Raw genomic sequence first — 24591 nt, forward strand, 5'->3', positions numbered from 1 at the left:
CGCATAACAAGTGTGAAGTGATGCATTTTGGGAAGTTAAACCAGGGCAGGACATATACAGTGAATGGCAGGGCCCTGGGGAGTGTTGTTGAGCACAGAGACCTTGGGGTGCAAGTACATCGTTCCCCGAAAGTGGCAACACAGGTAGACAGGATGGTGAAGGTGGTGTATGGCATGCTAGCCTTCATCGGCCGAGGCATTGAGTACAAGAGTTGGGACGTCACGTTACAGTTGTATATAACGTCGGTTAGGCCGCATTTGGAGTACTGGGTGCAGTTCTGGTTGCCGCACTACAGGAAAGATGTGATTAAGCTAGGGAGGGTGCAGAAAAGATACACAAGGATGTTGCCTGGTTTGGAGGGCTTGAATCATAAAGAGAGAGATTGGATAGGCTGAGTCTGTTTTCCCTGGAGCGAAGGAGGCTGAGAGGGGACATGATAGAGGTATATAAAATTATGAGGGGCATAGATAGGGTAGATAGCCAGAGTCTGTTTCCCATGGTAGGGGTGACTAAAACTAGAGGGCATAGATTTAAGGTGAGAGGGAGGAGGTTTAAAGGGGATGATGGGTAAATTTTTCACACAAAGAATAGGGGGTATCTGGAATGATCTGCCTGAGGTGGTGGTGGAGGCAGGAACAGTAGCGACATTTAAGAGGCATCTGGACAGGTATTTGAATGAGCAAGGCATAGAGGGATATGGAATTAATGCAGGCAGGTGGGATTAGTATAGATAGGCATTATGGTCGGCATGGACGCGGTGGGCCGAAGGGCCTGTTTCTATGCTGTACGACTCTTTGACTCTAATGGTTAATATGATAGGTGTATGCACTTCCATTGTTGAAATGTACTGTCAACACTCAACTTAGTAGCTTAATTCAAATTTTCTGACAATTCCATATGTTGTAAGCATAACATTCGCCGATGTTACAGTGACTACACTTCAAAATTGACTGAAGTGCTTTGGGATATCCTGGGCTAGTTAAAGACGCCAAATAAATATAAGTTTGTTTCGTCACTAAATTTCCAAGTCGCTGCTATTTTGTTGCTTAATTCAAATTATTGGATAATTCATTTCTAAGCATAAAAATAATGGAGTCGACTATTACACACATTTTCAGCAAAAATCAAACAGAAAAATGCTTATTTTTAAATATAGAAGAATTTCATTGTGGCTAAATATACAATCCAGCTAAGCATAGGTTTCTATTTTTCTTTCAATTTTTGAAAAAGATTAGTTTATTCACCCTGGATGCATTTACTTATTAGCCTAAAACAAAAAATAATTCTACAATCAATTCATAAATTACTTACCAATCAGAGCTTCAACATCAGGTACACTTCCTAATCCTTCCAGGAGCTCATGCAATAGGTCATTATGATCTGGAGAAATAGCTTCATGGTGCTCTAACAGCAGCTGTCACAAGGAGAAGAATTAGACTGGGTCACAAATCTGTCACAAGTTTAAACTATCCACATTGTCATGCTAAGTCCCCACCTGCCAAGAATGAGGCACATTAATTTTGTCATGAACATTGATTTTAAACTGTTACTGGACTTGAACAGATCAGCTGTGGCTGGAAAAGACATATTAACAGATGGTGTTTGGAAGGACAAAGCAGCCATTCCCTGACATTCAACCCACAATGGACTTTTGATCACCAGACGTTGAAGGTGGGGGAGCTCGCATTCCAGGTTGACTGCTAAGATGGCCGAATACACAAACAGACATGGTCAAACCAGTTAGTCACATGACTAACCTGGGCAACCTGAGTTTTTTGAATTTGAACAACAGTTTGGGGAGAAAGCTGTTTTCTCCTGAGCTGAGAAGATCTCTCTCCTGTCTGCTCCCATCTCTTTCTCACAAGCCTCTGAATCCACTGAAGACTAATAAACTCCTACAGTGAACAAGGTTTAAGACGACTACTGGGCCCCAACAAAAAGCAAGATCTACCAACAATCAAGGACTCTACAGTGAGCTCGAAGAACCGTAACAACTCTTCAGATATTGCCTCAAACTTTTCCACTTTATTTTTCTTCTGCTCCTTTCTGTCTCTATTTGCATGTGTATCACGTATGCATGCCAGCGTGGGGCGTTGTGTATCAATAGGCGTTAACTGAATTAGAGTTTAAGTTTAATAAATTTCAACTTTTCTTCTTTAAACCTAAGAAAACCTTTTTGTGCTGGTTTCTTTGCCTTATAATTGGAAAGCAGTGAATAAGGATTCACCAACGAGGAGCTAAAAACACAGTTGGTTTAATTTTAAACAAACTCTGTTACAGTAAGACCAGGTGAAGGCTGAAAGGGAACCCTAAACACCTCTCACCAGGTCGTAACAACATATATTCATGACAAACTGGAAAACATTAACTAAAACCTACAAACTGAATACCAATGTGCAGTCTCAGTTTCTTGCTCAAGAAAATAGTGTATCAACAGAAAAGTGTATTGAAAATCAGATGAGAGAAAAAAAGCACATCCAGGTCTTATCCAGATCTTTACCAGCACTCAAGGTAAGGTCAGGGGATGGGTTTGTACCAGCAGAGACTGTTTAAACCTGTTTAAACTAACAGTTAACGGATATTGGCGACCACGCTCTGGAAGTGGTTCAAGAGTTCACCTACCTAGGCTCAACTATCACCAGTAACCTGTCTCTAGATGCAGAAATCAACAAGCGCATGGGTAAGGCTTCCACTGCTATGTCCAGACTGGCCAAGAGAGTGTGGGAAAATGGCGCACTGACACGGAACACAAAAGTCCGAGTGTATCAGGCCTGTGTCCTCAGTACCTTGCTCTACGGCAGCGAGGCCTGGACAACGTATGCCAGCCAAGAGCGACGTCTCAATTCATTCCATCTTCGCTGCCTTCGGAAAATACTTGGCATCAGGTGGCAGGACTATATCTCCAACACAGAAGTCCTTGAAGCGGCCAACACCCCCAGCTTATACACACTACTGAGTCAGCGGCGCTTGAGATGGCTTGGCCATGTGAGCCGCATGGAAGATGGCAGGATCCCCAAAGACACATTGTACAGCGAGCTCGCCACTGGTATCAGACCCACCGGCCGTCCATGTCTCCGTTATAAAGACGTCTGCAAACGCGACATGAAATCGTGTGACATTGATCACAAGTCGTGGGAGTCAGTTGCCAGCATTCGCCAGAGCTGGCGGGCAGCCATAAAGACAGGGCTAAATTGTGGCGAGTCGAAGAGACTTAGTAGTTGGCAGGAAAAAAGACAGAGGCGCAAGGGGAGAGCCAACTGTGCAACAGCCCCAACAAACAAATTTCTCTGCAGCACCTGTGGAAGAGCCTGTCACTCCAGAATTGGCCTTTATAGCCACTCCAGGCGCTGCTTCACAAACCACTGACCACCTCCAGGCGCGTATCCATTGTCTCTCGAGATAAGGAGGCCCAAAAGAAAAAAAAAAAAAAGAACGTGAAGTTTGGGCTAAAAATGCACCCACTGTTAGAAACAAGGGAACTTAATCAACAGAAGAGAGGATTTAGTGGTGGGAAAGAGCAGTAGATGGCCACGGATAGACATAGATAGTGAGGAGCTCCCTAGGGAGATGACTGCCCAAGAGTCATCATGCCTCCGACACTTCACACTCCTGCGCTGGAAAAATGTAAGACTGCTTCCGTCCATAATCTGCTGCCTTTTTCTGATCTGTGAGCTGTGGAAAAGATCTGGAAAAATCTACATCTAGATCTTGTTTGAAACTTAGCCTCAAATTTCTGGACTTATCTCAACATCAAGAATAATCTTTTGCTCTGGACGACACTGGTTATAACACAAGACCCAACTTTGTCTCCGAATCGCTGCTCTGTTATGATATTTAAAATAACTGATCAGTTTACTGCCCTTCCCCCACCACTGCTGCGATTGAGAAACCTGCTGAGCCCGTAACTGGTTATACCGGTTTTTCTGCTTCAGCCTATTCCTGCCAGCTGCATGCAGGGTCCCAGGGAGCCCTTGGAGCAGGCTTTCAGCTACTCCTTCAAGAACACCCTGACGCAGGTTCACACGGCCTGCATCTGGGCTTGCCAGCTGGCCATGCGTATGTATTAGTCCCCTGCTGTGTTGCGGAGCCTGGTCTCCAATCGTCTCAGCCATCCCTGCCATTGGACAAAGACCTTGTTTCGCTCGGACCGTGTGGTAGTCAGTGCGCAATGGCCACCCCACATTGAAAGAACCCAAGCATAGGCATCTTCCACCCCCTTGAAATGAACTTTGGGACCTGGAGTAACAGGATTGGACAATTCAGTCACCTAATGACCCACAACCCTGGAGTGGAAGGAAGTCATCCTCGTTCCCGAGGGACTGTCTAAGAGGAGGAGGAGTATTGAAAATCACACAACTAACAGCCCTTACCTAAAATCTAGCATGGAATGCAGTATATACAACTTGTACTGGTCTCTGAATGTGCACAAACATTTGTGAGAGAGATTCAGTAAAACACTCCATAAAGTTTTCAATCTTCCTTTTACATTTGTCTATTCAACCTGATACTTGCAGAAACATGGGCTGAGACAGTTTGCTTCTATGCCACCAATGTCCTTTGTAATCAGATGCTAATAGGGGCCACCTAAGTGTGATTTTTTTAATTTTCCCTCCACGCCGCTGAGAGATGCCACAGGTTACAATAGTTACATATATTCTACTGCATGGAAACAGGCCATTCAATCCAGCTTGTCTACTATACTCCATACAAGCCTCCTCCCACCCTTCATCTAATTCTATCAGCATTTCCTTCTATTTCTTTCTCCCTCAAGTGTTTACCTAGACTCCCCTTAAATGCATCTATGCTATTCGAACCAATTATTTCTTGTGATATTACCAATCTTTGGATAATGAAGTTTCTCTTGAATTCCCTATTGGATATATTGGTAAGTATCTATTTACAGCCCCAAGATTTAGTCTCTCCCATGAGTGGAAACATCACCTCTTAGTCTAACTTATCAAACTTCTTCATAATTTTAAAGATATCTATTAGGTCACCCCTGAGCATTTGCTCTTCTAGAACAGCCCCAGCCTAATCAGCCTTTCCTGAAAAGTATATCCTCTCAGTTCCAGTATCATCCTTTTGAACCTTTTTTGCACCTTCTCCAGTGCTTCTATAGATTTTGCACAAATAAAGAAATGAGAACGGTGCACAATACTCTGTCAATCGATATCGGTTTAAAATGACTTCTCTGCTTTTCATTCTAACCCTCCAGAAATGAACGCCAGTGCTTTTTTTTTTAAAAATGGCTTTATTAACCTGTTTTGTTACTTCTGGTGATTAGTATTTCTGTAATCCTAGATCCCTTTGTTCCTCTACCCCATTTAAGCTCTTAATTATCTAAGCAGTATGTGGCTTCCTTATTCTTCCTCCTTACACGTATCTATATTGAAATTCACTTGCCAAGTACATGCCAATTCTGCGAGGTTCCCTCTGCATTGCTTGAGGACAAGAATCTTGCCAAGTCTGACTCTAACCTACATTTGTCTCTTATTCTGTGGCTCTGAACACAAGTGAAAGGTTTAAACTGTGATAACATTTTAAAACTGCAAAAGTTGATGCAATGCATTAATTAATAAATCTTGGTAATTCTTCCCAGCATTTATATTTTCATGATAATTTTCATAAATAATTTTTCCTTAATATTTTTGTGTAGCTTATGTGCTAATTGCCCATCATTCCAGACAATGTGGTAGCTATAACATTGTTGTGGTAAAAATAAATCTGTGCTCAATAAATACTAAGGAAAGTTTACCACAAAAATGCACAAGAGCGTGTATTTTACTAGGAAACCCCAACGTTTGGCTACATATTTTATTTCATAGGTCATTAACTTCTCCTACAGAACCTCAACATACTTGTTAAGTTTTCCACCATAGTTAGTGCTGGTTTATATTGACATGTTGCAGTCTTTGCTTTCTGCAGTACATTAGTTACAAAGCCCTAATAAATTCAGAGTATGCGTTGAAAGGAGGGCAAAGCATGATCAGCTGAGAAGCACGCACTAGTTTCTCATACCTTACAATTATGGTTCAGGAACACTTTGCTGAGCTATGCCAATGGAATTGTAGCAGCTCATAAATAAGCTCTGACTTGCTTAGAAATAGCACAGGTACAGAAGTAACGATGTTTTGAGTTTCGAGGAAGCGAGACAAGTACATTGATGGAAAACATGCAAGGAGTTTATTAAAGTCAAAAATAACATACAGAAGGTCCTGGTTTATTTGGGAAAAAGCCACTAAAACCAAAGCAAAAAATTGAGAAACTTTCATAAACATTCCCTGACAAAGCACACTTATGGAAGCAACCCAAATATGAGCCAAACTCATACAAATATAATGGTAAACTAGAAAACTGTTTGCAAAAGCATTTTTTTGGGTTGACTGACAAAACTTGTGCATGTAACTTTGTTGAAGGACAAAACCTTGAATTAAGCAGGGAAGAAAGGCACTCGGCTGGGTCTGGATTTGAGCAGGCATTCAAGCTTCAAGGGCAGCACTTCAGTGATCCTGGTTCAGAGTGGAAATACACTAGAGGCCTATGCCCTTAGGAGTGCACTGACAGCAGCAATGTTTTACATCAGAGGTGAACTCCTTTGACATAGTTTGCTTACACTGGGCCTCTGAGCATGACGAATCAGCTAGTGAATTGTGATTGAAAAGCAAGTAGGGTGAGGATGTTCCCAGCCCTGATAGTTAGAGGCTTGGTGGGAGATACTGCACTCTTTCAGAAAGGAGCGGAGAGAAGTTGTTGCAGCCACATTTATGGGCAATTTTTTTTTGTGACTTTTTCAAATCCGTTCAAGATGCTTAGGTGTATATAATAGGGTGAGGGAGAAGCTGCCATGACAGCTATGTTTTTCTGCGTTTTACTGTGTCAGTTTGCTACAAGATACAAGCCAGGAATGTGATGGAATACTCATCACTTGCCTGGATGAGTGCAGCTCCAACAATACCCAAGAAGCGCGACACCATCCAGGGCAAAGCAGCCTGCTTGATCGGCACCCATCCACTACCTTAAACATTCACTCCCTCTACCACCAGCCCACAGTGGCAGCAGTGTGTACTATTTAAAAGATACACTGCAGCAACCCGCCAAGGCTCATTTAAAGGCACCTTCCAAACCTGCAAGTTTTACCACTTAGAAGAATGGAGCAGCAGGTGCAGGGAAACACCATCACCTGCAAACTCCCCTCCAAGTCTCACACCATCCTGACTTGGAAATATATCGCCATTCCATCTTTGTCGCTGGGTCATAATCCAGGACATCCCTCCCTAACAAAACTATGAGTGTACCTACACCAGAAGAACTTCAGCTGTTCAAGGTGCTCCTCACCACCTTTGCAAGGGCAATCAGGGATGGGCAATAAAGGCCGGCATTGCCAGCGACTTCCTCATCCCTTGAATGACATTCTTTTTTTTTAATGGGCCACTGTGCCTGTCAAAGTACATCACTGTATTAGAGGCACTGCAGAAGGTGCAAAAAAGATTTAGAAGGATACAAGAACTGTGAGGTTATAAAAAAATCAGGAAAGATTGAACAGGCTGGTGTTCTTTTCTCTAAAAAAGAGAAGTGCGCCAGTTGACCCAATTGAGAGGTCTTTAAGATAATGAAAGTCTTTTTATAGGGTAGACAGAGAAGATGCTTCCACTTGAGCAGAGACCAAAACTAGAGGCCATAAATACAAGATCGCCATTAATAATCCAATGAAGAATTCAGAAGAAATTTCCAGAGTGGTCAGAATGTGGAATTTGTTACTACATGGATATGTTGAGGCAGATATCATAGATGCATTTAAGGGGAAGCTAGGCAAACATGAGGGAGAAAGGAATAGAAGGTTACTCTGATATGGTTAGATGAGGAGAAAGCTAATGTGGAGCATAAACACAGACATAAATCAGCTGGGCCACATGGCTTGTTTCAGTGCTGTACATTCCATGTAATTCTATGTAATGTTATTAAACATCACTTTAATCAGAGGAAAATTAGAAGAAACATGTTATTGTATTATGTCAGTTTTAAGAATGACGTGCTTGATTTCAGATTCCTTACAGAGCCACTTTACTGCCGGCCTTATACTGTTGATTACTATAGTGTTTCACAAACAATACATTATTGCTCAATTTTAAGAAGAAACCTTCAATTTGAATAGCTTCCATGTTTTTATAGACAGACTGGCAACGATCCAAATATTTTACATATAGGATCATTGCGCACAGCAATATGGGAAGGATACAACTTCAAAGGATTGCTATTTTTAAATCACAGGGTTTCACCAGACCAGAACAATTTACAACCCGCTCTACATTTCTTCTGAATATTTTTGTTTGAAGAATTACAAACACTTGCTTAAGATTTATTTGCTTGGGTTGGCTAGGCTACTGCCAATGCTAAGAAAATGTGTTTTTGCAGCCAATCAACCTAAAATGGGGCACAGACCCATAAGGAAAACTTGGCAAATTTCAGCAGGATTGAAAATATGGTTACTTAGCAATGGATCTGACAAAGTAGTGTATTCCCAACCAAAGGATTATGGTTTGAAATCTGGCTCAAACTGGCATTCAAATTCATCAATCCTCACTGCGTAATTCGTGACATTTTTAATTGTTTAACCAGCTCATCAGCTTCTTCCCTTCAGTCGCAGCTGGATTGTCTGAAAGAGGAAGCAAAACTTGGGCAGGAAGGCATCCTTTCCTGCACTGGTCAAACATAACTCGAAATAGAAATGCAAAGGAGCAGTACTGATGGAGTCTACGTGAATTGCCCACAACTTGGACTGAATTAACTTCTCAGCAAAAAACTGCAGTATCCACACAGCATTGGGTCATAAGCATCATTATATTATAAACTGGAATTTTTCTTCAACCATTGATATGGATAAAATTCAGACTTTGAGTCAGAGGATTTCATAGTAAACCATAACATGATTGAAACCCCTTTGCCACATTCTTGTCACTAGCATTTTTATGTGCTCCAGTGACATGGGCAACAACTAAGGCATTCAATGAGAGTGATTTCTTCCTTTTGCATCAGATGCTCTCTCACAAGATGGAAGGCGAATGTGATGTAAGTTCTTGATCACCTGCTTCACTCAAACTGATCTTAGTTATTGTAATGATGCCTTGTTTTCTTGAAGTGATATCATATAGACATGCTTCAGAATAGCATTCCCTGGATTTACCTGTCCTTCATTGCAATTGTGAGTGCAGGAGGAAGATCTGTTTTCGAATGAAGATATATATATTTGGGCAGGAAGAAGGAAGGCACTAAGTGAGGGAGGAGGATTTAAGATGACAACACAATGAGAGGACACAGAGGAGAAAAATGACAATACTTTTGCATTACCTTTCCCAATTAATTAACCCCAGAGGTATCTCTGCCCACTGAGCCACCTTGGAAGCAGGGTATTATATGCATCCTCAGGAGGATGAGTGTACCAAAGAGGCTGCATTTCAACTGTGGGATATTAAAAAAAAAAATGGGTGAATTTAACAGTGGATGGTTCAGTGGTACAGCATACCAAACAGCAACATGCTGACAGTTTGAAGTTGCAAGCTGCCAAATCCTAGATTTATTTACATGTGCCTCCTGACAAGGGAAGAGCCAGAAAGACTGGTAGTCCCCATTGTACTCTTAAAGTTTGAAAAAATGTAGCTCAATCCAAAACTAGGCTCTTAAATCTAAATAAGGGCAACTATGAGGCTATGATGAGCAAGTTAGCCATGGTGGATTGGAAAAATACATTAGAAGGTAGATAGGCAACGAATAGTACTTAAAGAATTAATGCAGAGTTTTCAAAAAAAAAAACATACATTCCTTTAAGGCAAAAGAACCCAATAGGGAAAGCAAGTCATCCATGGCGAACAAAGGAAGTTAAATTTATTTTATTTATTTATTTAGAGATACAGCACTGAAACAGGCCCTTCGGCCCACCGAGTCTGTGCCGACCATCAACCACCTATTTATAATAATCCTACACTAATCCCATATTCCTACCACATCCCCACCTGTCCCTATATTCCCCTACCACCTACCTATACTAGGGGCAATTTATAATGGCCAATTTACCTATCAACCTGCAAGTCTTTGGCTGTGGGAGGAAACCGGAGCACCCGGAGAAAACCCACACGGTCACAGGGAGAACTTGCAAACTCCACACAGGCAGTACCCAGAATTGAACCCGGGTCGCTGCAGCTGTGAGGCTGCGGTGCTAACCACTGCGCCGCCCTTATTGTATCTTCCCCCCTGAAGACAGACACAAAGTAACTATTTAGCTTTTTTGCCATTCCTCTATTTTCCATTATAAATTCTCCTGTCTCTGCCTATAATGGACTCACATTTGTCTAAAAATAGTATTAAATCAAAGGGGAGGCTTATAAACTTTCCAAAAAAAAAAGTCTAAGCTGGAGGATTGGGAGAAATTTAGAACCCAGCAAAAGAGGACCAAAAAATTGATAGAGAGAATAGAATATGAATGTAAATTTGCAAGAAATATAAATATGGATTGTAAAAGCTTCTATAGGTATGTAAAAAGGAAAAAATTAGCAAAGATAATTGTGGGTCCATTATAGGCAGAGACAGGAGAATTTATAATGGAAAATGGAGGAATGGCAAAAAAGCTAAATAATTACTTTGTGTCTGTCTTCAGGGGAAGATACAATAAGTCTCCCTGAAATAATTAAGATCCAAGGGTCTTGTGAGAATGAGAAACTGAAAGATATTAGGATTAGTAAAAAAGTAGTATTGGACAAATTATTGGGATTGAAAGCTGACAAATCCCCAGGACCCAATGATCTTCACCCTAGAGTGTTGAAAGAGATGGATACGGAGATAGTGGATGCATGGGTGATCATCTTTCAATATTCTATAAATTTTGCAATTCTGCCTTCAGATTGAAAGGTTGTAAAGTAACCCCACTGTTTAAGAAAGGAGGGAGAGAAAAAAAAACGGGAAACACAAACCTGCTAGCCTGACGTCGGTAGTAGGAAAAATACTAGAATCTATTATAAAAGATGAGATTACTAGACACTTAGAAAATAATGGTCTGATTGGGCAGAGTCAAGACGGATTTATGAAGGGGAAATCATGTTTGACAAACTGATGGAGTTTTTTGAGGATGTTGTTAGCAGAGTGGTATGGGGCGGGGGGGGGGGGGGGGGGGGGTGGGGGTGGTGGTGCAGTGGATGGTATATTTGAACTTTCAGAAGGCTTTTGATCAAGTCCCACATAGGAGGTTAGTAAGCAAAATTAAAGTGCATGGGATTGGAGGTAATATACTAGCATGGATTGAGGATTGGGTAACAGGCAGAAAACAGAGAGTAGGAATAAATGGGTCATTCTCAGGTTGGCGGGCTGTGACTAGTGGGGTACCGCAAGGATCAGTGCTTGGGCCCCAGCTGTTCACAATCTATATCAATGATTTGCATGTGGGGACCAATTGTAATATTTCCAAGTTTGCAAATGACGCAAAACTTGGTGGGAATGAGAGTTGTGAGGAGGATTCATAGAGGTTTCAAGGGGATTTGGACAGGCTAAGTGAGTGGGCAAGAACATGGCAGATGGAATATAATGTGGATAAGTGTGAGGTTATCCACTTTGGTAGGAGGAACGAAGGTACAGAGTATTCCTTAAATGGTGAGAGACTGGAAAGTGTTGATGTCCAGAGCGACCTAGATGGCCTTGTTCATAAGCTAACATGCAGGTGCAGCAAGCAATTAGGAAGGCAAACAGTATGTTAACCTTTATCGTAACAGAATTTGAGTACAGGAGCAAAAAAGTCTTGCTTCAATTGTATAGAGCATTGGTGAGGCCGCATCTGGAATATTGTGTGCAGTTCTGGTCCCCTTGTCTGAGGAAGCGTATACTTGCCATAGAGGGAGTGCAGCGGAGATTCACCAGACTGATTCACGGGATGGTGGGATTGTCCTATGAGGAGAGATTGAGGAGACTGGGCCTGTATTCTCTGGAATTTACAAGAATGAGAAAAGTGATTTCATAGAAACTTACAACATTTTTTTTTAAAGGGATAGACAGGATAAATGCAGAAAGGATGTTTCACCTGCCTGTGGGATCTAGAACCAGGGTACACAATCTCAGAATGAAGGGCGAGGCATTTAAGCATTGAGATGAGGAGGAACTTCTTCACTCAGAGGGCGGTGAATCTTTGGAATTCTCTGGCCCAGAAGGTGGTGAAAGCTCAGTCACTGAGTAAGTTCAAGACAGAGATCGATAAATTTCTAGTTGCTAATGACATTCAGGAATACGGGGACAGTGTGGGAATATGGCGTTGAGGTAGACGATCAGCCATGATCTAGAATGGCAAAGCGGGTTTGAAGGGCTGAATAGCCTACTCTGCTCCTATGTTCTTATGTCCAAGTAACTGGTTAAAAACCACTAAATAGCCTGCCAACACACTCTCTTATAAACTTGCATATGAAGAATGGTCACTTGGTCAAGATAGTGGAGGGCTGCCAATGCTTGTGGAACTACAAATCACCACATTTACAAAAGCAATGGGGGAGGTGGAGAGTTGCCAAGCAAAATCATTCAATGAGTCTTCCTATTGAAAAAAATGGAATGCAGAAATAGAGCAGTAGAATGGCAATCAATGAATTCACAGCAGGAGAAAGATCACAATGATCTTTTGTCATGTTCATTCAAAGCCCTTTTAAACATAGCAACAGGCATAATCTAAAAATAGAAGCTTTGGCAATGAGCATCTGCAACAACTACGCCCACACACAAACCCCAGAGTGTAAATACATTTACTCGGTGCACACTGCTGACCATGCCAGACAAAGGACAGGTAAAAGGACAGAACAAACTGGCAGAGGATGCAGTTGGTATCTTCTAACAAAATAAAGCAGTCAACAGGAATCTTTTACCTAAAGAAATGTATTAAAGAATCCCATGTTATAAAGATAGCTTCTGCAACAAACTAATTTTCTTATTTTTCCCAAGTACTTAGGATATCCACACAAAAGAACACAACCCTATACTTCTGAAGAAAAATGCATGTCTACATCTCTTGTGCTTATTCACAAGCAGCATCTTGCTCAAAACGACACAAACAAACACACCTTGTATTTTGCAGTCAGTGGCAAACAAATGGCGCTCGCCACTGACCTCCAAGAAAGCTGTCCACAAGATCCAGCAATTTAAAATTTTTTTTCATGGGATGTGGGCGTCGCTGGCTAGGCCAGCATTTGTTGCCCATCTCTAATTGCCCTCGAGAAGGTGGTGGTGAGCTGCCTTCTTGAACCATTGATGCCCATCTGGTGCAGGTACACCTACAGTGCTGTTAGGAAGGGAGTTCCAGGATTTTAATCCAGGAACAGTGAAGGAACGGCGATATATTTCCAATTCAGGATGGTGTGCGCCTTGGAGGGGAACTTGCAGGTGGTGGTGTTCCCATGCGTTTGCTATCCTTGTCCTTCAAGGTGGTAGAGGTCGCGGGTTTAGAAGGTGCTATCGTAGGCAGCATGGCGAGTTGCTGCAGTGCATCGTGTATATAGTACACACTGCTGCTACTGTGCATCAATGGTGGAGGGACTGAATGTTTAAGATGGTGTATGGGGTGCCAATCAAGCAGGCTGCTTTGTCCTGGATGGTGTCGAGCCTCGAGTGTTGTTGGAGCTGCACTCATCCAGGCAAGTGGAGGGTATTCCATCACACTTCTGACCTGTGCCTTGTAGATGGTGGACAGGCTTTGGGGAGTCAGGAGGTGGGTTACTCATTGCAGAATTCCAGTCTCTGAGCTGCTCCTGTAGCCACAGTATTTATATGGCTGCTCCAGTTCAGTTCCTGGTCAATGGTAACCCCCAGGATGGTGATTCAGCAATGGTAATGCTGTTGCATGTCAAGGGGAGATGGTTAGATTCTTTCTTATTTGAGATGGTCATTGCCTGGCACTTGTGTGGTATGAATGTTACTTGCCACTCGTCAGCCAAATCTGTGGCATGGATTTCAAATTTCTAGACATTAATTTGAATCTGGTAGCAAATCAAGGCATCTCCAGGGATCCAGCAATGGTGATGTCATCAGGCCGGGTAAGCAGTCAATCACATTGAAGAATTCTCACATTCAGCGAATCAGGAAATAAAATGCACTGATTATCCTTCATTTTTATAAATTTGAAAAAGGTAGAAGACAATTGGGGCATACACATTCGAAGCAGAAATATCAAAATTTTAAAAAGTTACATTCAAAAAATTCTGGACTTATCAGTGGAAAATTTGGCATTATCCAAGAATAAATTCCGTTTTCTGGGATCAGAGATGTGTCTCAGCAGTATTTATGACTTAGTATGACATTAAAAACCCAATTACACCTCATTTAACAAGGCATAATTTTGACAGATATTACAGCATAAAAGGGGAAGCTCTCGTCAGTTCAGCGATTTCTAAAGATTGCCATCTTTGGGGATGCACCCTGTGGAGGAGCACGGGATAACGACAGCAACCTCTGGACCTCCACATTTAACTGCACGTGTGTGGACGCCAGAAGTTGCTGTTCGGGTTTGCTGTCATTACCCTGTGAAACTGACAGTTTCATCATCATTACAACTGGAATATATATTTGAATTTATATAATGCACCATATAGAAGAAAATGTTGCAAGCTGCTTCACAAATAGGTGTAAAGAGAATGGATGGTGAACCAGTTGGGAGGACATTAGGAAGATGACTGGAAGCTGGATCCTGTATAAAAAAAAGTGAGATCAAAGAGTTCTGAAGAGTAGGACTGAGGCGGCTTAATGCTCTGCCGCCACTGGGGGGCCAAAGCAGGGATTAGGAGGGTGGGGAAACGGGGGTGGCGAAATGCACAAAAAGGCAGAGGAGCAAAGCACTCAGTCAGGGATATATAAGCAGGGGGCCAAACAAGCTGACTACCTGTTCTGAAAATAGGCAGTTGGCATCTATATTGTTCTGTTTAAAATGAAGAATTTGGCTCCAGTTTTGATTGTAAAGATTGTAAAAAATGTAAAAAAGAATGTAAAAAAAAGGAAGAAAAAATAACTAAAAATGAAAGTAAAATGGGGGGCTGTCATGCTCTGAAATTATTTTTTTTACATTCGTTTCTACATTTTTTACAATTTTTTTTTGCATTTATTTCATTTCATCTTAGTTTGTTCAGTTTGCTTACCCACTGTTTTTTTCAAGTTTTTTTTCAGGTTTGCACTTGCTGCTGTTCAATATTCAGTGTATTTACACCTAATCTGTACTAATGCTTTGTCTTTCAACACACCATTAACATATTGTTTGCCTTTGCTCCGTGACCTTTTGGTCAGCTATGTGGCCTGGTCCAATCTGCACCTTCTCCTTTGTTATCTCTTGCCCCACCCCCACCTCACTTGCTTATAATCTGTGACTTTTCTAATATTTGTCAGTTCCGAAGAAGGGTCACTGACCCGAAACGTTAACTCTGCTTCTCTTTCCACAGATGCTGCCAGACCTGCTGAGTGATTCCAGCATTTCTTGTTTTTGTTTCAGATTTCCAGCATCCGCAGTATTTTGCTTTTACCTCAATTATCTAAATATATTCCTGGAACAAGCTGACTGCACCCAAATACCATTCACTGTGGATTTCCTTCACACAGATGACTGTGCTGTTACATTTGTAACACTCTACTTCTGCATCCCCCTCTCCCACTAATCCCCTCAGCATGGGTACAATTCCTTTTATTTTCTCACTAGTTCCCTTGGTGCAACCACCACTTTAGGATCAGATAGGTGATGGAATCCTGAATGGCGGGTACCCAGTGACACTCGTGACAGAAGGGCAGTGATCCAAGGACACTGTTGATATCCCTTTCCATCGCAGTACAGTTGAAATGTTTGCACAAGTAGTGCTGGGGCTTCCCATATGGTTAATGCCCCAGATCTGCCGACTGAAAGAGAAACTGAATACATAAAAACTCCATACTTGCAAATAGCAAGTAGATTCTACAGCATGGTTTACTCTGAGCCAACATATATCCAATGTATTATCACTTCTTTATAGTAATAGACATAAAACTATTTCAAATGTACTTTTTTATTATTAATGATAAACTTATTTTGGCTACAGCACATTTAACTGAAGCTATTAAAATTGAACAAAAGACAAACATTTAATTAAATGTTGTTCTTATCCAAGCTAAGCTTCAGACCCGTACCTTCTCCATCAGAAGGAATGCTGACTTCTATCTCTAACATTATACACCTTTGACCCTATCTCAGCCTACCTGCTGCTGAAACTCTCATCCATGTCTTTGACATCTCCAGACTCTACTGTCCCAACGCCCTCCTGATTCCCCCACTAGCCCCACCAACTTCACTCCCCTTCCCGTGAACCCTTGGTTACCCAAAATCCTGCAGCCTGTATCCTGCCCAAACAAAATCACGCTCAGTATAATCCCTATCCTCACTTACCTACGTTGGTTTCCCACAGCCTCAAATTTGAAAATCTTAGCTTTTATTTTAAGATCCCTTCATGCCTCCCTATTTTTGTAACAGTCAGAGAACTACAACCCCTCCCAAATACTGTTCCCCTGACCTTCTTTGCACCCCTGCACAGCATAATTGTAAGCCATGCCTTCAGCCACCTACACCTGATGTTCTTGCAATACCCTTACTAAAGCTTCGCCACTTCCTTAAAATCCAACTCTGATCAAGCTTTTGGTCACCCACCTCGTATTCTTTCACTTTTTTTCTTTCACTCAATGTCCATTTTTGTCTGATTACGCCTTTGTTAAGTATTTTTCATTAGAAGCACAATATAATTTCAAGTTGTTGTTTTCTCTCATTAATGACCATATCTACACCATCTCATCTCCATTAAAGAATAAATTCAAAGCATCTCCTTCTGAGTGACTTTTCCAAACTCAAACTGTTAACACATACCGAGTGAGTGTTTATAATTTCTTCAATGGAGATGTAAATAATTGGTTTGCTTAGTGTCACCATGTCAGAGTATTCATCAATATTAAATTTTTCTTCTGGTTCTGGCACATCACAGGCTGACTGGAAAAAATTCCTGTAAGGGATGGAAGAACATGCAATTGGTAAGGAGTTAGAATACCACATGAGGATTCAGTCACTTTACAACTCTTTAATTTTGAATGATCTGTTGTTTCTAGATTAAAATATTATATAACAGCTACTGTAAAATCTACAACAATGTCAGGATTCCCATTTATCTTCGTTCACCACAGCTGTAGTTCAAAACTCATATCAAGCCTTCTAAATATAGTTTATCTAAAAGCTAGCAACCAGCCAAACAAAGCACAGGAATTCATAGTTACTGTGAATAAAACAGACTTTGCCTAAAATTCTTTAATTTGAGATGACAGAAAACTCCTGTGGTTCAATGCCATCTTCTTGACATAGTTAGTATTAGTAAAAAGGACAGCATCCAACATGCTGATGCTTTATATTAATCATATTGCTAAGTCAACTCATTGGCACTCACCACAAATGCTTCATAATTCAAAAAAAATTTTGAGCAGCTGAAAAAAAAATTATGAAAACTGTTGCAGGAATAATAGAAATCTCAAGTTCTGCTTACACTGGAAGGTTATTTTTTCATGAAAATATCAATTACTGTGTAAATAATGGATCATGTATTGAGAGGCCACACAATCACTACTCCCACTAGATTTGTATCTGGTCTTCTTGAGCCCAAGGTGCTTCATGACAGGGGTTGGGGGGGCATTGAAGAAAAGAAGATATAAAGATACAAAGGAATGGATGCTGGATCATACTGAAAAAGTTAGGAGAGGTGACTGAAAGCTGTCCCAAAAAGATGCCTTTTAAGAAGGCTTTAAAAGATCGAGAGTTGAGACACCAAGGGGTTTAGGGAGGGAATTCCACAGAGTATAACAAGGCAGTTGAAGGCTCTACCATCAATGGGGGGGGGGGGGGGGGCGGGGGAGGGAGAGGGGGAAGACTGCCTAGAAGGTCCGAGTCGGAGTACCAAATATTGCATGAATGGGAAGGCGGCTGCAGGCAGTTTTAGAGATAGGGGAGAGTGAGCAATTTGAAGATAAGGAAGGTGGGAACCAGGATTGATTAGTGCAATTGGGGTGGAGATAGGTGAGTGGGGTTTAGGATATTGAAAGCTGGAAGATGGAAGGCTGCTAAGGAAGATGCTGGAAAAATTGAGTCTAAATGTGATACTGTTGCAGCAGCAATGAGGCAGGGATGGTGCAGGACTAAGTTGTGGATGTGGAAGTCAGCGAACTGGGAAAAGATAGTGTCATGGTCCTATAGTTTTTTTTTCTCGGGAATATGTGGTTTGCCTTTAAGGCTTGTAAAGGGATCAGTATTGCTTTAAGAACCAGCAAGCCTCAGGAGTTATAGGAAGGTGCATTTTCATTGCCTTAGATACAGCCAATTGGAGACAATTCAAAGGGTGCTTTCTCGTTACCATAGATATAGCCACTGTGAGTGAGTCTCATGCAATACATTTGTTACAATTCAGTTTTGAACTGGCTTTTAGTTGAAGACAGTTTGTTCTAACAGAGACATACAGACACAGCTGGTGTTGGCACCTGAAGAGAGAGATCTCAACCATTTAAACTGAAGGAATAGGATTTTAGTCTGTTTAATTATTACCTCTCAAAATTCTAAAACATCAAGCCAAAATCTCTGGTAATTTAAACTGAAGGGAAGGAAGTTCGAATGTGACAATCTTTTATCCCTCAAAAACTCTAAAGTCAGATTGATTCTGTCGAAAGTGTTTGCAAGTTGGTAATTGTTGAAATTTGCTGGAGAAGGAAAGCAACATTCTGTAAGGAGTTCAAGCAACATTCTGCGAGGACTTCAAGCAACATTGGACTGTAAATGTGCAAGGACTCTTTTTTTCTATTTTAAATGTTGTTTATATCTTCATAGCGTTTAAGAATTTAGTTCTTCTAATTGAAGAGTTAATTTGTTGATTTAAAGACACCTGGTTTGGTTAGTCTCATTCGGGGGTTAACAGATGGTACAATTTGGCTGGGTCTTTCTTTAATTTGGAAAGTTTTAAACGATATGTTAGCTGATCAGTGGCGCGACGGCATTGAATTAACAGTGCATTGGTCCCACCACAATCAGAATCGTATTATTTTGATTAGGGGCTTTGACTACAGCGGTCAGTCGTAACAATAGAGGTGAGGTTTGATGCTCATCTCTGGGTCAAACAGAACCCCAAGGTTTCACGCAGCCTGGTTCAGACCAAGCATACAGACAGGGAAGGCGATAGAGTGATCAGAGAGAAGATTTTATGGTGGTGGCCATGGTCAAGTACTTAAAAAGAAAGTCTATGTAAGATTAATATTTCCTCACATCTCACTGAGAAGAGTTTCCAAGAGCAATTACCCACATGGAAAGCAGTTACTACTCGTGTACAACATCTGGTGTGCACACCGCTGTCTATTAAAAAAAAATCTACCTCTGACTTAGAGTCTAATAATTTTCACAAAGGTTCTCTAGCCATTATCCAACAAAAACCTTTTGACTAATACAGTGAATCAGAGAGGCTGAAAAATAGAAGGCTGCTACTTTTTCCATGGTGTTTTTTTAAATCACTATTGCATCATCACCACCCCCACATTCAAAAATGAATCTTTGGAGGAGAAAAACCCAACAAATCTGGCTCACATTGGCAATCTTTGTTACTCATACTTCATAATTGTTTTCTGAATGCATCTTGCCAAGTTCATCACCAATAGCAGTACTTTATTCAGGTTATCCAATAGATTTGGTTTCACTGCATTAAGAATCTAAAAGTCAAAGTTTCAGAGTATTTAGCCCCATTTCTTTAGCATGTGATTTCCATTACGTCATGTGCTATGAAAATAGGGCCACGACGCTGCACCAGTAGTTTTATTCAACAATTGTGAATTAGGAAACAATATTGACAGTACCAAGCACAAGAAACCCAGAATGCATTAAACAAATGTTACCCATTTCAGAGAAAACATTTAAATGTTTTGAGAAATGTAAAATTTCTGCTTAAAGTTTCAAAGAATCCCACATAATCTACTCCCATTTTATTCCTTTTAGAACACATGACTGGTATTTATTAGTCATGGATCATGATAGCTTACAAATTTCATAGATGTTGAACTTTGCCTTGCAGTACTTGGCGTAGTAAAATTCATGCAAGTTATTTAGAGGTGATTACAGATTTGGATACAGCCAACATCATGATGTGTCAAAATTTTGCCAGTTCAGGAAAAACAGGAAAAGTTAGTACTCTTACCCAAGATTAAATTAGCAAGTTCTGATCAACAGTATGTTACAAAACATTTGGCGTCTTTTAAAATGATAAGAATTGTTAAAAAAAAAAGTTGCCCTGATTATATTTTCTCACTAGCTTTCTCAATTTTCCCAAATAAAGACAGCTTGAGCAGAACCAAGCATCTGCAGTTAAGTTGGGAAACTCATCCACATAATCAAGATACAAAAGGAAACCTTATAACCACAGTGTTTAAGAGCCAAATACAAAACTCAGTTCTGCCCAAAACAATTCACTGCATTTGTGGGCCATCACATGAGGAAGAAAATACAATTTATGTAATCACAGCCAAATTTAAGACACTTCTGGACAACTGGCACAGAACTGGAGGACTGGCTTAATAATAGTGATCTGAAGACAATTTCCCCCATGGTAAAAGATATGTACGACCAATAATTACAAATAGTACTGTGTTCATTAACTCCTTTTAAAAGAAACTCAACAAATATCTGGTTAAGATTGAGACTGGAGATTATGAACACAGAAACAAAATCAAATATTCATGTATCACAATGGTTAAGTGGCGGTGGAACCATGAAAAGATATCTGTGAAAAGCAAATGGTTGATTTGAATTAATGTAGATGTAAGGCAAGACTGATATACTCGAGATCCCCCAAATACTTTCAGGGATCTGGGAGAAGTTTTCAGAAAGTTTTTCTTCATGAGAACAAACAGTTGGTGTAGAGTCCAAAATATTGCAAATTGAACAAGGTTTGAGGAAGGAATGGACTTGACAGAACATATGCTCAATTTTCAATTACATGCTTTCTGCTCTGAGAAAATGGACCAAACATTTAAGGTTTCAGCTTGTGTTCAATTTTCCTACTTCCTTATTCGGCATGTGATCTGGATCAATGCTCATTTGTACTCCAGCTCTGTTAGCCATTCGTCAACATTTCATCACACATAATAAACTGTGTTTTATCAGAATCGCAAGAGATTCAGAAAGTTTTAGTTTAATGTCAAAAGCAATTGCCTTCAGCAGCCTAGGCTCCACACACAATTTTTTTCCCCGCTGAACACCAGCTATGGCTCCATTCCTCCCTTCCTTAAAACTAACTTATTTAACAAAGCTTTTGATTACCCAAACCAATCTCAGTTTTGTTGGATGTTCCTTTTTCCTTTACATCTGTGAAAAACCTTGTTTGTTTTTTCCTATATTAAGTCTACTTTTTAACGAACTAGCATTCAGTATCACTTGAGGCATGCAACAGTATTTTTGAGTATTTGCATGAATTATATTTATTGCATGAATTATTTGCATGAGGCACAGTGTGGCTTTCGTGCAGAGAGATCGACCGTTGACATGCTGTTCTCCCTTCGTCAGATACAGGAGAAATGCCGCGAACAACAGATGCCCCTCTACATTGCTTTCATTGATCTCACCAAAGCCTTTGACCTCGTCAGCAGATGTGGTCTCTTCAGACTACTAGAAAAGATTGGATGTCCACCAAAGCTACTAAGTATCATCACCTCATTCCATGACGATATGAAAGGCACAATTCAACATGGTGGCTCCTCATCAGACCCCTTTCCTATCCTGAGTGGCGCGAAACAGGGCTGTGTTCTCGCACCCACACATTTTGGGATTTTCTTCTCCCAACTGCTTTCACATGCGTTCAAGTCCTCGGAAGAAGGAATTTTCTTCCACACAAGATCAGGGGGCAGGTTGTTCAACCTTGCCCATCGAAGAGCGAAGTCCAAAGTACGGAAAGTCATCATCAGGAAACTCCTCTTTGCTGACGATGCCACTTTAACATCTCACACTGAAGAGTGTCTGCAGAGTCTCATCAACAGGTCTGCGGCTGCCTGCAATGAATTTGGCCGAACCATCAGCCTCAAGAAAACGAACATCATGGGGCAGGACGTCAGAAAAGCTCCATCCATCAATATCGGCAACCACGTTCTGGAAGTGGTTCAAGAGTTCACCTACCTTGGCTCAATTATCACCAGTAACCTGTCTCTAGATGCAGAAATCAACAAGCGCATGGGAAAAGCTTCCACTGCTATGTCCAGACTGGCCAAGAGAGTGTGGGGAAATGGCGCACTGACACGGAACACAAAAGTCCGAGTGTATCAAGTCTGTGTCCTCAGTACCTTGCTCTATGGCAGCGAGGCCTGGACAACGTATGTCAGCCAAGAGCAACGTCTCAATCCATTCCATCTTCGCTGCCTCCGGAGAATACTTGGCATCAGGTGGCAGGACCATATCTCCAACACAGAAGTCCTCGAGGCGGCCAACATCCCCAGCTTATACACACTACTGAGTCAGCGGCGCTTGAGATGGCTTGGCCATGTGAGCCGCATGGAAGATGGCAGGATCCCCAAAGACAAATTGTACAGCGAGCTCGCCACTGGTATCAGACCCATCGGCCGTCCATGTCTCCGCTTTAAAGACGTCTGCAAACGCGACATGAAATCCCGTGACATTGATCACAAGTCGTGGGAGTCAGTTGCCAGCGTTCGCCAGAGCTGGCGGACAGCCATAAAGGCGGGGCTAAAGTGTGGCGAGTCGAAGAGACTAAGCAGTTAGAGTCCCTGCCTCTCGTTATGGAGATCAATCCTGTCCCTCAGAATTTTTTCCAATAGTTTCCCCATCACGGTTCTCCATGGTAGGCTATTGCAGAAAATACGGAAGTATGGGGTTGAAGGTGATTTAGAGCTTTGGATCAGAAATTGGCTAGCTGAAAGAAGACAGAGAGTGGTGGTTGATGGCAAATGTTCATCCTGGATTTTAGTTACTAGTGGTGTACCGCAAGGATCTGTTTTGGGGCCACTGCTGTTTGTCATTTTTATAAATGACCTGGAAGAGGGTGTAGAAGGGTGGGTTAGTAAATTTGCGGATGACACTAAGGTCGGTGGAGTTGTGGATAGTGCCGAAGGATGTTGTAGGGTACAGAGAGACATAGATAGGCTGCAGAGCTGGGCTGAGAGATGGCAGATGGAGTTTAATGCGGAAAAGTGCGAGGTGATTCACTTTGGAAGGAGTAACAGGAATGCAGAGTACTGGGCTAATGGGAAGATTCTTGGTAGTGTAGATGAACAGAGAGATCTTGGTGTCCAGGTGCATAAATCCCTGAAGGTTGCTACCCAGGTTAATAGGGCTGTTAAGAAGGCATATGGTGTGTTAGCTTTTATTAGTAGGGGGATCGAGTTTCGGAGCCACGATGTCATGCTGCAGCTGTACAAAACTCTGGTGCGGCCGCACCTGGAGTATTGCGTGCAGTTCTGGTCACCGCATTATAGGAAGGATGTGGAAGCTATGGAAAGGGTGCAGAGGAGATTTACTGGGATGTTGCCTGATATGGAGGTAAGGTCTTACGAGGAAAGGCTGAGGGACTTGAGGTTGTTTTCGTTGGAGGGAAGGAGGAGGAGAGGTGACTTAATAGAGACATATAAGATAATCAGAGGGTTAGATAGGGTGGATAGTGAGAGTCTTTTTCCTCGGATGGTGATGGCAAACACGAGGGGACATAGCTTTAAGTTGAGGGGTGATAGATATAGGACAGATGTCAGAGGTAGTTTCTTTACTCAGAGAGTAGTAGGGGCGTGGAACGCCCTGCCTGCAGCAGTAGTAGATTCGCCAACTTTAAGGGCATTTAAGTGGTCATTGGATAGACATATGGATGAAAATGGAATAGTGTAGGTCAGATGGTTTCACAGGTCGGCGCAACATCGAGGGCCGAAGGGCCTGTACTGCGCTGTAATGTTCTAATTCTAATTCACTGATGTTAGACTCACTGGCCTGTAATTACCTGGTTTATCCCTATCTTTCTTGAATAATGGTACCTCCTCCAGTCCTTTACTCTCCAATCAGTAAACACTGCACCATTCTGTTTTATCACACCACCTTTTTCCAATTAACTGCTGAATGGAACACTTATTTACCTATCACAGGAACCATATTCTAATTGTCATGCAGGCCCCCACCTGCCAAGCATAAGGCATATTCATTTCACCAGTTGGGCATTAAATTTCAAACTGTTGTTGAAGTGAAGAAAGGACTTGCTTTAAAAAATTGCCAGATCTCGGCTGGAAAGACATTTGCATATTAACAAATAGTGCTTGGAAAGGACAAAGGACCATTGCCCGACACATTCAACTCACAATGGACTTTTGATCACCAGACGTTGAAGGTGGGGGAGCTTGCATTCCAGGCTGACTGCTAAGATGGCCGAATATACAAACGGACATGGTCAAACCAGCTAGTCACATGACTAATCGGCTGGGCAACCTGAGTTTTTTGAATTTGTACAAACAGTTTGGGCATAAAGCAGAATGCTCCTGGACGGAGAAGATCTCTGCTGACTGGCCCCTCCTGTCTGCCTT

The 24591-nt window shown here is 41.6% G+C and overlaps 1 protein-coding gene across 3 annotated transcripts in view; it reads right to left on the reverse strand.

Annotated features, from left to right (window-relative positions):
- Nucleotides 1–24591, reverse strand: part of iqgap2 (IQ motif containing GTPase activating protein 2) — a 416923-nt gene that overhangs the window by 74850 nt on the left and 317482 nt on the right. For all 3 annotated transcript variants that reach the window (XM_068029497.1, XM_068029496.1, XM_068029498.1), the window contains 2 exons: nucleotides 16883–17015; nucleotides 1312–1414 (listed from right to left, as the gene is read on the reverse strand). In XM_068029497.1, the coding sequence (XP_067885598.1) occupies nucleotides 1312–1414; nucleotides 16883–17015 (236 nt within the window). The remainder of the gene's footprint in view (nucleotides 1–1311; nucleotides 1415–16882; nucleotides 17016–24591) is intronic.

Source organism: Heterodontus francisci, chromosome 4, assembly GCF_036365525.1.
Source record: "Heterodontus francisci isolate sHetFra1 chromosome 4, sHetFra1.hap1, whole genome shotgun sequence".
In the NCBI taxonomy this organism is placed as follows: Eukaryota; Metazoa; Chordata; class Chondrichthyes; order Heterodontiformes; family Heterodontidae; genus Heterodontus; species Heterodontus francisci.